Genomic DNA, 16634 nt, shown 5'->3' on the forward strand with positions numbered 1-16634 from the left:
ATAAATAAATGATTAAAAAATGTATATACTGCTACTCTATAATGATATAAGTGCTTCTTTTATCCTCACTTGTGAGTTGTTTAGGATAAAAGTGCTTGCTAAATTAATGAATGTTAATAATGTAGATGTAAATGTGGCCCTGGACCACAAAAGCAGTTGTTTGCTGCACGGATATATTTTTTGTGAAGTCAAAATGATTGATTTTACTTTTATTCCAAAAGTCATTAGGCTGATAAGTAAAGATCATGCTCTATGAAGACATTTTGAAAATAAAATACATCAAAACTGCATTTGGACAACTTTAAAGCCAACTTTTTGAGTTACGCTTTTTTTTTGAACCCTCAGATTTTCAAGTAGTTGTATCTCAACCTAATGTTGTCCTATCCTACCAAATGAAATAATATTGGGAATCTTGTTTATTCAGATTTAGGTGTTATAAAAATGTAAATAATAAAAAAGTGTAAAATCAAGGCTGTTTTTAGTCCATGGTGACAAATTTCTTCTTTAAAGTATTATAGAAAATTCAGTGTGTACAATACATTACCGGCCACTTTATAAGGTACACTAATAAACTGACTATGAATATAGCATTGTTGTTGGTGCCAGAAAGGCTGGTCTGAGTATTTCAGAAACTGCTGATCTACTGGGATTTTTAAACACATCTCTAGGGTTTACAGAGAATGCTCTGAAAAAAGAAAATATCTAGTGAGCGGCAGTTCTGTGGGCACAAATACCTTGTTGATACCAACCAAAATACCAAATAGACTGGTTCCAGGTGATCGAAAGGCAGCAGTAACTCAAATAACCACTCGTTACAACTGAGGTATGCAGAAGAGCATCTCTGAATGCACAACACAATCAGCCTTGAGGCGGATGGGCTACAGCAGCAGAAGACCACATCGGGTGCCATTCCTGTCAGCTAAGAACAGGAAACTGATACTACAATTTGTACAGGCTCACAAACATTGAGGATGGGAAAAACGTTGCCTGGTTTGATGAGTCTCAATTTCTGCTGTGACATTTGGATGGGAGGGGCAGATTTTGGCATTAACTACATGAAAGCATGGATCTATCTTGCATTGTGTCAACAGTTCAGGCTGCTGGTGATGGTGTTATGGTGAGAGAGATATTTTCTTGGCACACTTTGCACCCATTAGTACCAATCAAGCATTGTGTCAATGCCACAGCCTACCTGAGTATTGTTGCTGACCATGTCCAACCCCCTTATGACCACAGTGTACTCATCTTCTGATGGCTACTTTCAGCAGAAAACACACCATGTCATAAAGCGTGAATTATCTCCGGCTGGTTTCCTAAACATGACAATAAGTTCACGGTACTCAAATGGCCTCCACAGTCAGCAGAGCTCAATCCAATTGAGCACCTTTGGGATGTGGTGGAACGGAACATTTGCATCACGTTCAATAATCTATGCCACAAAGAATTAAGGCTATTCTGAAGACAAAAGGGGGTCCAACCTGGTACTAATAATGTGTACCTAATAAAGTGGCCAGTGAATGTATATACAAACTGTGTCTGTAGAAAATCATCATACCCTGTGCAAATTTACACTTTTACCTAAGCACGCGCTGTAGGTTAGGAAAAGGCTGCAAAAACAATTCAAGGCTGGAAAAGTTATTTGGAATGTGATTTGATTTCAGGCTTTATGACAAATAATGTAATTACTTCAAAGGCGTATTTATATAATTTTATTATTCTTTTTTTTGTTGTTTACTGATGAGTATAGTGAGCAAAGCAGTGGCGCAGTAGGTAGTGCTGTTGCCTCACAGCAAGAAGGTCGCTGGGTCGCTGGTTTGAATCTCGGCTCAGTTGGCGTTTCTGTGTGGAGTTTGCATGTTTTCCCTGCGTTCGCGAGAGTTTCCCCCACAGTCCAAAGACCTGTGGTACAGATGATTTGGGTAGGCTAAATTGTCCGTAGTGTATGAGTGTGTGTGTGTGTGTGGATGTTTGATTGGTTGTGGCTGCAAGGGCATCCGCTGCTTAAAAACTTGCTGGATAAGTTGGCGGTTCATTCCGCTGTGGCGACCTCAGATTATTAAAGGGACTAAGCCGACAAGAAAATGAATGAATGAATGAACTGATGAGACCCTAAACCTTTTATTGGCCTTGTATGTCAAATTTTTTACATAAAAAAAATGAGATGATTTAGCTGCTCAGTTGTTATATCCTGGAGCAGTGAATGCACATGCTGCAACTTGCAAGCATTTCATGGAGTCATAATGAATATATTTTTTAAGTTAACACATACTGTACACACTGGTAATTCTAGGAAGTTATGTACACATTTAAAAATATGTAATTACTCTTCTAAATTATTGTTATGTGTACGGAACATCATTGTTGAAACCACAATAACTGACAGACGCCTTGTGTGTTTGGCCAGTTATTATTTTTTGACCAGTTTTACAATATCAAAACCTCATAAGACAGTGTTTGAAAAGCTGCTTCACAGAGAGCACTGCTTATTTGTTCACATGTCTACGTATAAGCGTCTTTGGGCTGGTGTAGCCTTGGTCTTTTTTTAATTGTCAGATGCATTTTCTATGGATTTTTTTTTTATGGTGTTTTTTTTTGTAGTTCTTGTTCTTTTTCGCTGGTTTTTGTAGTAAGATCTGGCAACAAGAAAGAGTTGAGGCTTGTACTGTGATTCCTTTACTTAGTGCAGTTGGTCATAATTGAACACATGCAAATACGAGACACAACTCGACATTAAACAACTAACTGTGCAGTCAAAATCCATACGCACTGTAGGGTTTGTGGCTATATATTGGTTCCCTATAGGTTTGTGGTTATCACTTGCTCATGTTTCAGAGTTTCTGCAGTATCACACCGCCAAAGATAACAATATTTTTGCAGTTTCTCTTATTCATATTTCAGAGAATGGCCTGATTTAATCACAGTCTCATAGTGGTTTGTAACTTTTTTTTTTTACTTTCCGAAAAACGTATATTTATCTCAATTGCATGCTTTATTTTGAATTTACGCAATTTAATTTGTAGATTTATATACAGCTTACTCCCCACTGAAAGTTTATGAATGGACCCTCATGCTTTCTTAGCTTACTTTGTTTGATTAAATAGTATGTATTCATACAAAGTTGGCGACAAATAGCGTAAAATAGTAGAACGGCGTAAAGTAGTTTTTTATGGTAACAAATTTGTAATTTTGCACTAGGTCTGGGCGATATTGCAAAACAATGATCACAATATCATGTTTCATATCATTGGATATAGATAATTATTGAACATTTTAAATACATTTAGGAATAATAGGATTTTTAAAATGCAACCATTATTTTATTTTATTTTAATTGACCAACATTACTAAAGCAAATAACTTTAATATTCAAAACTGTGCAATGGTAATGCAGATCAACATCTGACGGGTGTGAATCATAATGATACATTAAAACCTCAAACTCTGTCAACAAAACAAATTATTATAATCAAATATGAGCTTCCAAGTAAAGGAATTAAGCATCATTATTCAAATACATATTGCAACATTACAAATTGTGAAATTGAATGACTATATTACCCCCTATGCTAAAACATAGCCCATTACCCAAAAATTACATTACCCCTAGCTAGTGGCTAGGATGCACAAGAAAAGAAGCCAAAAAGCCACTCTGGCGACATTTATACATCCTTTTTTATTTACAATCTACTCACTGCTGCTATACGGCACTCATTTTCACGTGTGTTGTTATTCTAACCTGAAGTGACAAGAGAGAGAGAGCGCATGGTTTCCTTCACCATTTCTCATATCTCTCATAACTAAGTGACCATGAACCATTTTCTTAGAGGATGACAAACAGATAACCCATTGCTGCAGCTCCAGTGCAAGTTCATGGAGAAAAGTAAAAGCACTGCAGTGTTTGTTTGTGCTGTGTTTGTCTGAGGTTATTAGTCTGCTGTTATTACTGAAATGTATGTTCCATACAATGTGTGAAGCAAATTGGTCAGTTCTAGTTACATGAATCACGGTGCGCTCAGGGCCTTTTGAAAAGTTTAGATGATTTTCAACTAGGTATGCCTGAAAAACGCGACAACATGTGCGTTCCCAAGTTGTGAGCCTCCATTGCAAATGACAAGCTTATTGGCATTCCTTCCAAGGCGCATGCTCAGGTGCCATATTTGAGTAAAACTATTGACCTTATTCTTCAATGCGGAACTGTGCCTGTATTTGGGATTGTTTTAGAACTTTCAATTCAGTTGCTTATGGAGGAAATGACTAGAAATGTTAAACGCCAGATTACTTGCTCTACAAATTTTTTTTTTGCATGACTATACAGACAAAGTAGAATAATATAATAAGAAAATATCAGTTTGCAACATCAAGCAGCGTAATGAGCTGTTTTTAAAGCCTAAAAATGAATGGAAGTGAATGAGAACGGAAGTCTCAAGCCAAAAAGATTCAAATGGCTTCACCTGCTCATACGCAAAGAATAAGGTGAATAGCCTTCATATCAAACTTTATACTGAACTTTTTTTATCGTTATTGAAAATCGTGTTCGGTCAATAAATATTGATACTGATTTAATCGCCAGCTCTATATTGTACATTCTAGGGAATTGGAAGTAAATTAATTTGAAGCACGTATATTTGTGCTATCACATTTGTATGTTTTTATACATACAGTGTTTGTGCCAAATCAGATTATACAAATTTCCACAAAATAGACACATTTTAAACTAGTTACTTTTTCTTCATTTTATAACATATCTGCCTTAAAAAAAAACAAAAAACAAACAAAAAAACATATGCCTTTAGGTGCCCTGTCTCCCCCTCAGTAGGCAGCACACAGACCCTGTTTACTACAGGTAATGGTTTCAAATTTTGTATCTCGTCAGACAGATATAGTCCGTTAAATGGGTGAAAAGTCAGAAAAGAGAATATTAACCCCAGTGCCTCAGCCCTATTCATCGGAGAGTAAACGCCAGACCAAATAGATATTTTTGGTCCATTGCTTTGTTCCCTTCCCAGCTGAAGCAATAATATCCCACAGAGTTTTCTCAGTGCTGTTTCACTTGCAGAATCACTCAACTCCAGATCAGTGATGCGTTTTTTATGCACCGTATGAGAAACTGTTCAAGCCACTTATTAGTCAAAGCTGTTTATTCTGAGTCATGGTCAGTCAGGAGCAGAGCCTTCTTTCAGTTTGAGCCCTTGAAGCCTAACAATCACAGGAAAACGTGGCCGTAGGGCTGTAAACAGTCAGCTCCATCACAGACAGTGTAACAGACGGCTGTATTGTTGGAAGAGAGCAGCAGGGGCAGGGTGCACAGGATGCTTCTCTCCTGATCAGGGCTGCCATATATCCTGATAAAGCAGCACTCGCTTTTATTATTAAAGGTGCATGTTTATTTTTTTTTATAAATAGCACAGTCCAATCCAAAAGTGCCTTTCCTTTGTTGGTATCCAAGTAGTTTTGTTTTCCACTGACATCCTTTATATCAGTGTTTCTCAACCATGTTTCTGGAGGACCACCAACACTGCATGTTTTGGATGTCTCTTTTGTGTGTCATGCCAGGTGTTTCAGCCTCTGTATTAAGCTGATGATCTGAATCAGGTGTGTTTGGCGACACGGAAAATGTATCTCTGGGAAACACACTCTTATTTACTACGGACCATTTTAGCTTACCCAATTTCCCTTTACCACATGTCTTTGGACTGTGAAGGAAACCGGAGCACCCGGAGGAAACCCATGTAAACACGGCGAGAACATGCCGAGGCTCGAACCAGCAACCTTCTTGCTGTGAGGAGACCTACTGTGCCACCACGCCGCCCGTCTTTAGTTAAGTTGAACAAAAGTCTTACCAGTTTGGAACCACATGAACCACACCTTATGCACATTTGGAAATAAGACTTTTATATTAGCAAAAACTATTTGCTCGCTTTTGATATGCTGTGTATTAGTCATTAAATTGAATGAATAAATGTTTCTAAGGGTGGCGTGGTGGAAGAGTGGGTAGCAATGTTGCCTCACAGCAGAAAGGTTTATAGTTTGAGTCATGGCTGGGTCAGTTGGCATTTCTGTGAGGACTTTGCATGTTCTCCCTGTGTTTGCGTGGGTTTTCTCCAGGTGTTCTAGTTTCCTGCAGTCATAAGTGGGTTTTATGGATCAGTTTATTCTGAGGCGCAGCACTATCCAGGAGAAAAATCCAGTTAACTCCAGTTCAAAGACATTCTCTATAGGTGAATTGGGTAAGTTAAATTGTCCGTAGTGTATTTGTGTAAATGAGTGTGTATGGGTGGTTCCCAGTGTTGAGATGCAGCTGGAAGGGCATCTGCAGCGTAAAACATATGCTGGATTAGTTGGCGGTTCATTCCGCTGTGGTAACCCCTGATTAATAAAGGGACAATGAATGAATGAATAAATGGTTCTGTTAAATTATAAGACTGTTAATTCTTTTTACATCCCATTAATCTTTTTGTTATAGTAGTAAAATACTTTCCTCTGGTTAAGGAGGAAGAATGCATGAATTTTGAGAGTCATCCTGTCATGCTGGTGACAGTGTACCACAGTTGGGGCTTGCATTATTAACATTAGAGATTACGTGATTTTTAAATAAAATATTAATCATCGATCATGGGAAAAGGGATATCTTCTGTTTCATTTTAGATCTGATACTACTGAGCCAGGGTGTTCAAACTCGGTCCTGGAGGGCCGGTGTCCAGCGTAGTTTAGCTCCAACTTCCTTCAACACACTTCCCTGGAAGTTTCTAGTATACCTAGAAAAAGCTTTATTAGCTGGTTTAGGTGTGTTTATTGGGGTTGGAACTAAAATATGCAGGACATTGGCCCTCCAGGTCTGATTTTTGACACCCCTGTACTAAGCGTTCATGATTTGGCTGGTTAGCATGGCTCAGTTAAACTCTTCATGTAATACAGATGAACACATTCATGTTTCTGAATTTACCTTCATTAATGGTTATTTTGTCAGAAATATCCTCATTGTTGTTATTATTATTCAGTTTATATAGGGTCCCAACTGGAAAAAAAGAATAAAAAAATACCATATGATACATTATTAGTCATTCTGGACATAAATATTGCTTACAGTATTCAGTCTCTTGATGAACTAAACCATTGGAGAAGTGCACTATATGGCTGCTGTGCAGTAGATGTTTTACTTTTACCAGAAGGACTAAAGGTGTTTTAATAGCTTGAAATCCACTAATATTTTTTTCCTTATCAGCTGTCTTTTGCATCATAGCCCAATAATGAGCACATTAATCATGGGAGACAAAGTGAGCCTCATGCAGGGCATTTGTGCAATTATTTTGTTTTTCTTCTTTTCCATGATCCCTCATTAGTGATGATTATATAAAGTTAAAGACCTCTGTCATATCAACAGTGAAATATAAACCTTATTTAGTTTAGTTAGTAATTTGGTTTTTTTTTTGCTTTGAAAGCACAATTTATAACAGCAATTTTCCTTCTTTATAGCAATGTGATCATGATGTTTTAGATGTATTCTTTCTGTTATTCTCTTGAGGGAGTCCTGATATATTGAAACTGAATGTTTTATATCAGTGATTGGATCTAATGTACTAGCTTGATGTAATTTGGAGGCAGATGGGCTGTGTTGAAACAGAGCAGGTTTTGTAGGAGGCTGGGGAATTGCTGACACATGTCTGGGCAGAATGTTTTCTTTGCCATTGTCATTTTATCTATGTTGTCTTTAATTAAATCAACCTAAAGAGCTGGATGGACATGCAAGGAATGCCATCTTTTGACCTATCTGAACAAAACCATCAGTTGACAAAAAGCTTTCTTTGATCAGGGATTTGATTTAATGCAAAATGCTCGAATCAAAACCTCCAGCATTCTGTGATTCAGCAGTTAAAGGACACCTATGGTAAAAATCTACTTTTTAAGCTGTTTGGACAGACGTGTGTAGGTATAGTGTATATACTGTCCTATTAGGGTGATATGAACACACCCAGTCCTATTTTTTCAAGTAACAACATTAAAAAACGGGGGACCAATTGGAACAGTTTTGAGCCCGACCGCAACTTGACCTAGGAGTGTGGTCCCTCCGCCCACCGAATTGATTGACAGCTGCATATTAACATGGCTCCGTAGTAACCCGTATAATCATATCAACAACACAGGACATGCGCAAAGCAACTGAGAATAAAAGATCTGTTCAGTTTGCTAGGATCATCAATCATCATCAAATGTGATCAAGAATGAGTTTTACAAAGTTTTAAATGTTTTAAAACAGCTTATGTTTGTAATAAATTACAGTGATTTACTTTAGATTTACTTGGGTGGGCGGGGAGGACTAGCCTTAAAGGCTCAGTACTCAAAAACAGTAAGCTGTTTGGAGCTATAAAACACAAACTACTGAAAGCTATAATAAATAATCTGATGGGTGTTTTGAGCTGAAACTTTACAGACACATTCTGGGGACACATATTAAATCTGGAAAAAGGGGTAACAATCTTTAAATAATTTCATGCAAAATCAAGGGGATGCTGCAAAATTTAGAGAAGCCTACTTTTTTTTTTTTTAATCGGTGCAGATTTGTTGCCAAAAAAGTTATATTTTGGCATAATTTACTCATCATCCACTTGTTTCAAATCATTTTAAGTTGTCTTTGTCTGTTGAATTTGTTTTTAAGAAAATTAGAAACTGGGAGCCATTGACTTCAGTAGTGTTTTTTCTTACCAGTTTACAGCATTTTCCAGTCTTCATTTTTGGCCAACAGATGAAGGAAATTCAATTTGCAATTTGGTCCACTTATATACTCATTTTATAACGACAAATGTACATACTTTTTAAAAGATTTAATATAAATGTATAAAAATAAACTAAATAAAAAATTTGGCCTTTAACAAAAAAATTAAATTCCCACAAAATCCCAACATAGGCTCATTCTGAAATAGCCCTATATACATTTCTGGAGATAGCAAATTATGTAGGCAGAGGTATGTCTGCATTTCATCTTTAAAATGAACGCTATGGGGTTGTATAACACCGTTCTGCCGTTTTTCGCTTACCTTCATGTGGATGGCTTTTCCGCTGTTACGTTTGTCCAGTAGCTCGATACGTAGGTTGGTGGACTTGAGATGCAGAGAGGAGTTGACTGCGATGATGATGGTGTTTGAGTCCGGTGAAGAATGGCTCCAGAAAGTGGATAAGACAAAAAAAAGCTAAAAAATAAATTCAACAAGTAAATAACAGTGTGAGAATGTGGTAAAACTTGTCAATTGGTGCTTTTTAAAATACTACTGGTTGAGTTTAGGGAAGGCTGGGGGTATTGGTCGGGTGGTCTGTCAGTCAGTCAGTCGACATCGGCTTCTGGTGAATTTACATGAGAACAGCAGATACGGTAGGCAATCGCGAGATAAATTTGATGTACACAGCAGCCTCTGACGAATTCGCGAAAACGAAAGTAAAAAAAAAAAGCATAGCTCCTGGGACATATTTTGCTCTTTCCAGAAATGCATACAGGGGTACGTAGTCAGAATGAGCCGTAATCAGAAAATCCTGGAGGGACTGATAGATCATTTTTTTCCTGGATAGTGCTGCACCTCAGAATAAACTAATCCATAAAACCCACCCATGACCAAACTGATTAACGACTATGCTTTAATTTTTCTAAGAATGAAATAAGTTGAGCCACCCAACTTAGGAGAAGCTTAACAAATGATTAACCAAAGTTTTGCAAGAGCGACATAGTATTGACTGATACACCGAGCAGGTGATCTCGGCATTATGTGATGTTTTTACAGTAAATGGAGCTGTTTGTCAGGTGAAGGCTGGACGTTAAGCTGTCATTTGGTTGGGCAGCTCTGCAGGACCAGCGCCAGTTTCTCTCTCTGGCACATGAAAAGATATGCTGGTGTAGTTGCCGTGAGCATGGCAAAGGTCAGTTTTGTCAGATGGTCAGTGACTAGCAACCACTTAGGAATGTGGTTTGTTTGTCCTGATGATCCAGGTGAATTTCTGTTACTCAGTGATCTGGAAAACTGGGTGGAAGTAACTACATGCCTTTTAAGACTGAAGGCCAGTGACCAAAGCTGACCAATTAAAAGTCAGGGAATTATGTACAGTAAATGTGTATTTTGCCACATTACAACCATTTTTTCATTTTTTGTTACAAAAAATAGTACTTAAAAAAGTTACAGCAAACTGTTAATTGGATATTTTTGTAAAGTGCACACCTTTGCAGTATTTTGATGTGAAAAAGTGTCAAAATTTTTTATAATTTACTATTAATTGAAAAGATCCCAAACATATTGCGATATCTTACTCTGATATTAGTTGTTTATGCAAGACAAATCATTTGATTTAAATCCTCTGATGTCTATTATAATCAAAGATCATTTTTATTTCACCTGACTGTATGAAGAAAGCACAAAAGATTTGCCTTTAGGTCAGAATTAGACTAGTTTGTATTGTCTAGTTCAGAGGTGGCCAAAGTAGGGCATGCGGGCAAAAGTTGGCCCATGGAAACTTTTGCTTTGGCCCACCATCACATCTGAAAAGAGAGGGTGAACGATGGGCAGTTGTTCGGCGTGAATGCCTTTCACAGAGATTGTCATTTCAAATTTAACGTTGCCTTTAGTTTTTTGTTTAATTGAGGAGCTACAAAAATCAATTTCGATTAAATGTTGTAAATGAATCAGACTTTTAAATGTAAATACCGTCACTTGACAGATAGAGGACAATGCACAAGACATTGGTGAGCAAATCAAGGCAAAGGCAGGAGCAGCTCGACTAGCGTATTCAGTATCCATCTCCATTGTGTTATAAATAGGATTGTTTATATTTTTATTATAATAAGCTCATTATTAAACTTAAAAAATGATACTGCATCATTAATTAATATGTTTTAAAGCAACTTTTAATGTTCTTTAGTTATTTTGAAATATTAGAAAATAAATTTACCCATGGCAAATTGAATGTAATATGTTTTGGCATATTTAACATCAATTCACAGCCCTCAATTAAGTTTGCTTTTTGGGCCTTTATAAGAAAACGTTTGGACACCGCGGGTCTAGTTAGTGCCTGCTGGTAGTCACAGGGAATTTGGAGCTCAGTTTATTGGCCAAAAAGTTCTTTGCAAACCTAAAATGGACTCCAGCACATTTGACATTGAGATTGAGGGCAGATCTTTGTTGGGTTTTGCAAATTATTCACACAAACAAGATTGTCGTCTGAAGTGATTATTTGTAAGAAAAGAAATTGCATTGTCAGAATCTGAAAAGCAGGGATAGTTTAAACTGTTAGAGAGGAAGATTTATTCGATCTCAATCAGTCAAATCTGCATGAACTGGTAAACTGCAGTATGGTATTCATTTTTCATAAGCATGTCCCGGATATTTGCCTCATTGACGAGTTTAAAAAAATAACTTTAAGTTTTATGATGCTGAGCGAGACAGAATTTTTGATAATGGTGCTTTTAAACTATTTCGTACATGCTGAAAATAGTTTATTAATTGATTCTATGCCCAACTTTCATTTTATTAAGCTCTTCCTTGTCTATAATTCATTTAAAGGATAGGTAATATTACCCAAGCAACTGTTTCACTGACAAATACGCAAATCCAGAGTAGAACATTTGTACAGTGTCATGCTTTTTTCATAAGCATGTCCTGCTTTTTTACTTCATTAATAAGTTTAAAATACTATTAACTAAAGTTTTATGATAACATTTATAAGCCTATAGGCAAAATGGTATTATACAGCTGAAAAGAGTACATTAATTAAAAGCTAAATGTTCATTTTAACTTGCTCTTCTGTCTGTAATTGAAAGGTTTTAAATGCCATATGAGCTCACAAGCTTATAGTCACTTACAAAATAGATGTATGTTATCTCACAGAATACACCGCTTCAGACCTGCACTAAAGAAATCAAAGTTTAGATATTACTTTCACAGTATTTTACATCACACATTGAACTAGGGTAAGTCCAATCAAAGCTACAGCATATGCACTGAAAGAAGATGAGCCTTTTAGTAAGCTGTAGTGTTGTGTCACCATGATGTGGAAATGCTGTGTGTTGAGAGGTACAAAATAAAGCTTACCACTGTGAACTATGAAGTTGTACATGCAAATTTGGTTCCTTTCAGTCTGCTTGATGAGCGCTGTCAGAAACTGATTTGGGCTTTTGAGTATATTTTATTATTATTAACATTTATTGTTTACAATTGCTTAAAAACCTTGGAAACTGAAAGTCTTGATTATGTAATGGAATGTAATATCATGGAGGGGGTATTACACTTTTAAGTTTTCAGGCGGTCACATTGTACTTCATCAGCTGACCAATCTGGAAAATTCAGTTAGACTGGAAGTGCTAAAGGTTTTTAGAGTTTTGTTCCAATCCCCTGAGACGTTCATTCATCTTTGGAACACAAATTAAGATATTTTACATGAAACTCGAGAGTTGAGATATACTACCATGGAAAACACTGTCAAAACTATAATCATATTTTTTTGTAATCATTCAAGATCACTTTTGTTCAACCAAAAATAATGTAAAGACTCGGTTTGCCTATATCTTTATTCCCCCATCATTTCGACCCCAGCAGGCACATGACGTCAACATGATATCAGATTGACGTTGTAACCCAATGTCGTGAGAGGTTGCATTTTGTTTGGAAGTGAAAATCGAGTTGACGTCAAAACCCAACGTCAATGTCCAATGTTGGACAGATGTTGGGTTTAGGTCACTTTCCAACACAACCTAAAAACAACAAAATATCAACGTCTAATGATGTTGCAGCTGGATGTTGTATGAACGTTAACCAATATGACGTCTATCAGACGTTGGATTTTAGTTGCCATACATGATGAATTAACATTATTGAAGGTCAATATGACGTTGGTTTAAGAAATTGGCTTAATGTTGGGTTTTGGACACTTTCCAACACAACTTAAAATCAGCAAAATATCAACATCATTTGACGTCATTATTGAAATTCACAATAACATTGTCCTTAGACGCTGGCAACCTAAATCTAACCTAATATTAATGCCATATGACGTTGTGTGCCTGCTGGGAAATGGTGAGCATGAGCATTTACTACAAGCAGTACAACATATTGGCATTAGTTAGCGTCATATTGGCCATAGCAAATGCACAGCCTGATCACATATGGGAGACATTGTTGACATAAGTTGTGTTTAGAGTATTTTGGTGCTCAAAAGGTGTTCTTGGAGCTTTGTAGGATTACAGTTAAAGCACTGAAGTTACACTGAATATTTTACAATATTTTTGGGGGTTTTTTTGGAACCTTTCCGATTTAATCTAAAATATATACTTTTTGTTCTGAAGGTCTTAGGAGATTGAAACAACTAAGAGTGAGTTTTATTAACAGAATTATGTATTTTTTGAGTGAACTAACCCTTTAAAGCATGTTTCTATCAAGTTTTGATGTTATAAACTTGTGAAAAGTTGTAAAACCCAGAGTTTACTGTCAGAGTTTTACTGTAAGTTGTGCTTATGGTATTCGCTGAGAAATTACCTCTTTTATTTCAGATGGATGGAGGCCTGTCTGGAGGAGCAGCTGCCTCCTACCACTGAACTGGAGAATGGCTTGAGGAATGGCGTCTACCTTGGCAAACTGGCCAAGTTCTTTGCCCCCCAGCTGGTGTCAGAGAAGAAGATATATGACAGGGACCAATCTTGGTATAAGGTACTGATTTACTGATGTTTTACTCTATATTTTTGGGCTGTCAAATGATTAACTGTGATTAATCACATCCAAATATATGCTGTTTTGTGTGTAAGTACTGTATATACATTTGAAGCCAGAATTATTAGCCCCCCCCCCCCCCCCCCCCTTTAATTTATTTTTTTCTGTTTTAAATATTTACTAAATGATGTTTAATAGAGCAAGGAAATTTTCATAGTATGTCTGATAATATTTTTTCTTCTGGAGAAAGTCTTTATTTGTTTTATTTTGGCTAGAATAAAAGCAGTTATTCATTTTTTAAAAAAACATTTTAAGCTCAATATTATTAGCCCCTTTAAGCTATATATTTTTTGTCTACAGAACAAACCATCGTTATACAATAAGTTGCCTAATTACCCTAACCTGCCTAGTTGTTGCTAGTTACTAATTAACCTAGTTAAGCCTTAAAATGTCACTTTAAGCTGTATAGAAGTGTCTTAAAAATATCTGGTAAAATATTATCTACTGTTATCATGGCAAAGATAAAATAAATCAGTTATTAGAAATGAGTTATTAAAACTATTATGTTTAGAAATGTGTTGAAAAAAATCTCTCTGTTAAACAGAAAAGGGAAAAATAAACAGAGAGGCTAACAATTCAGGGGGGGCTAATAATTCTGACTTCAACTATATATATATATATATATATATATATATATATATATATATATATATATATATATATATATATATATATATATATATATATACATACAATCAGAATAAAATCATCTTTTTCCTATCAGAAATTAAGAAAAATGATTTGATCTTGGCAGGTTTTAAAATAAAAAAATAAATAAATAAATAAAATCTTCAGATAAACAACAAGATATAAAATTAAAAACAATGAGTCAGTTCTGCCAATCATATACCTTAATTAAACATCAACAATAGTTTTAGCATTTGCTTTTTTTTTGTTTGTTAACACAACACCTATTCGACAGCTTATGTTCAGCCAAAATTGTGTCATGCAACACGACAATGAGCCCAAGCACTCCAGCAAATCTACAACACAATTGAATCTAAACATGAAAAAATAAAAATAAATAAAGATGTTGCAATAGTTCAGTCAAAGTCTAGAGCTCATCCTGAGAAAAAAATCCCTCCAGAACTGCTTTAAAATGATCTAAAGGTTGATAAAGTCATATAGAATTATAATTACTTTAAATAATCACTGCTAAAAATAGATTTACAGGCATCTGAATCATTTTGAGTTTGTCAAATTGCCTTTATTTTTGTTAAATAAATATTGTGAGAAAACTATGTGAGATGTCAAGTAATGTTGATCATTTGAGGTTTTTAATATTGTAAATGTAAAACTTAAGACCTGCCAAGGACTATATAGTTTTTATTGTGTCGCACGGAAAACCATGAAATTAAATCGGATGTCCTAACTTTTTTAACATGACTGTATATTTAAATACAGTACATACTTACTTCCAGGGCTGTTTATATGGAAGTTGATATTTTAGCCAATTCACCTGTAGCGCATGTATTTGGACTGTGGGGGAAACCGGAGCACCCGGAGGAAAGCCACTCTAACACGGGGTGAACGTGCAAACTCTACACAGAAAATGCCGAACTAGCGACCTTCTTGCTTAGAGGCGACAGTGCTACCCACTGCACCACCATGCCACCCTTGGATACATACACACCTGTATATATTTGAGAATATATTAATGTATATTTATATGCAAAATACTGGTAGATAATACAAATTCCACATCAATGTACTACACATATATGTAAATATTTTGAAAATATGTAGTTGTATGTGTGTGTATTTACTGTATACATAATAGTCCACAGTCATGCAGTTTATATTATGTAAATACCACCTTTTATTTTGGATGGGATTAATTGTGATCAATCATTTGTCAGAGCTAATTTTTAGTGGGTTTAAGCAACTCTTCAGCTCAGCAAACATCTTACCTTTATTCCTAAAAAGTACACACCTGTTTAGTAAATAACAGAAGTCAGTCTGAAAACACTGACTGTGAGTGCGCTAATGTTGTCACTGTGTCACAGCTCTCTGTGAGGATGTGTCTTTTCCTTAATGCAACGCAGACATCCTCACATCCTGAGTGTCTCATTCCCATAGGAGGAAAGCAAGGGTTAAGACTGAATTGTGCCACACTGATAGTGCTGTTTATTTACACATGCTATCTGCATTGTTTCAGTGCCCGATTCATTAAATGCTTTTGCAAATCAGGCAACTATGCAAACATTTTGTGCTAAGCAATTTGCACAGCACAGCATAATAAAAAGTTTTTGTTGTTGTTATTGTTCAGAAGTACTGCTTAGTCAATTTGTGCTTGAATAACTATTTTACATTTCTGAAGTTTGGTGCAGGTTAGATTTTGTACACATCTCTTATGATCATCACTGTTGCATTTTTTTAAATTCAGAAATGCAGTAAAACATTGAAAGATTGAAAAAGATTGTGCAATAATATAAAAGAAAATAAAGTAAAATAACAGTTTTCTATTGTAATATATTTTTCAAAAGTAATTTATTTATATGATGGCTAAGCTGGATTTACTTCAGTATCATGTGATCCTTCTGAAATCTTTTTAAAATGAAACATGCTCAAGAAAACATTTCTTATTAATATCATCAATGCTGAAAACAGTAATGCTTCTTAATATTTAATTCAAATACAAATGTTTTATAACAGTTTTGATATACTTCTATTTTACATAGCAACTTTTTTCTAACATTGATAATATTAATAAAAAAGTTTTAATTCTTTACTAATAACAAACTCCTTGCAAACAAAATCGGCATATTTTTGGGTTGTTCAGGCCAATGCGCATGCGCACTCAAAAAACAGATCACGACACCAATCTCATTTATGGCCATTCTACACATTATAATCCTTTGTATAATGATTGTCTGATCGAGTATTCAAGTATTCGCT

The 16634-nt window shown here is 35.7% G+C and overlaps 1 protein-coding gene across 2 annotated transcripts in view; it reads left to right on the top strand.

Annotated features, from left to right (window-relative positions):
* iqgap2 (IQ motif containing GTPase activating protein 2) overlaps nucleotides 1-16634 on the top strand; it is a 116297-nt gene that overhangs the window by 20103 nt on the left and 79560 nt on the right. For both annotated transcript variants that reach the window (XM_005165243.6, NM_001128340.1), the window contains exon 3: nucleotides 13520-13676. In XM_005165243.6, coding sequence (XP_005165300.1) covers nucleotides 13520-13676 — 157 coding nt within the window. The remainder of the gene's footprint in view (nucleotides 1-13519; nucleotides 13677-16634) is intronic.

This window comes from Danio rerio, chromosome 5, assembly GCF_049306965.1.
Source record: "Danio rerio strain Tuebingen ecotype United States chromosome 5, GRCz12tu, whole genome shotgun sequence".
Classification (NCBI taxonomy): Eukaryota; Metazoa; Chordata; class Actinopteri; order Cypriniformes; family Danionidae; genus Danio; species Danio rerio.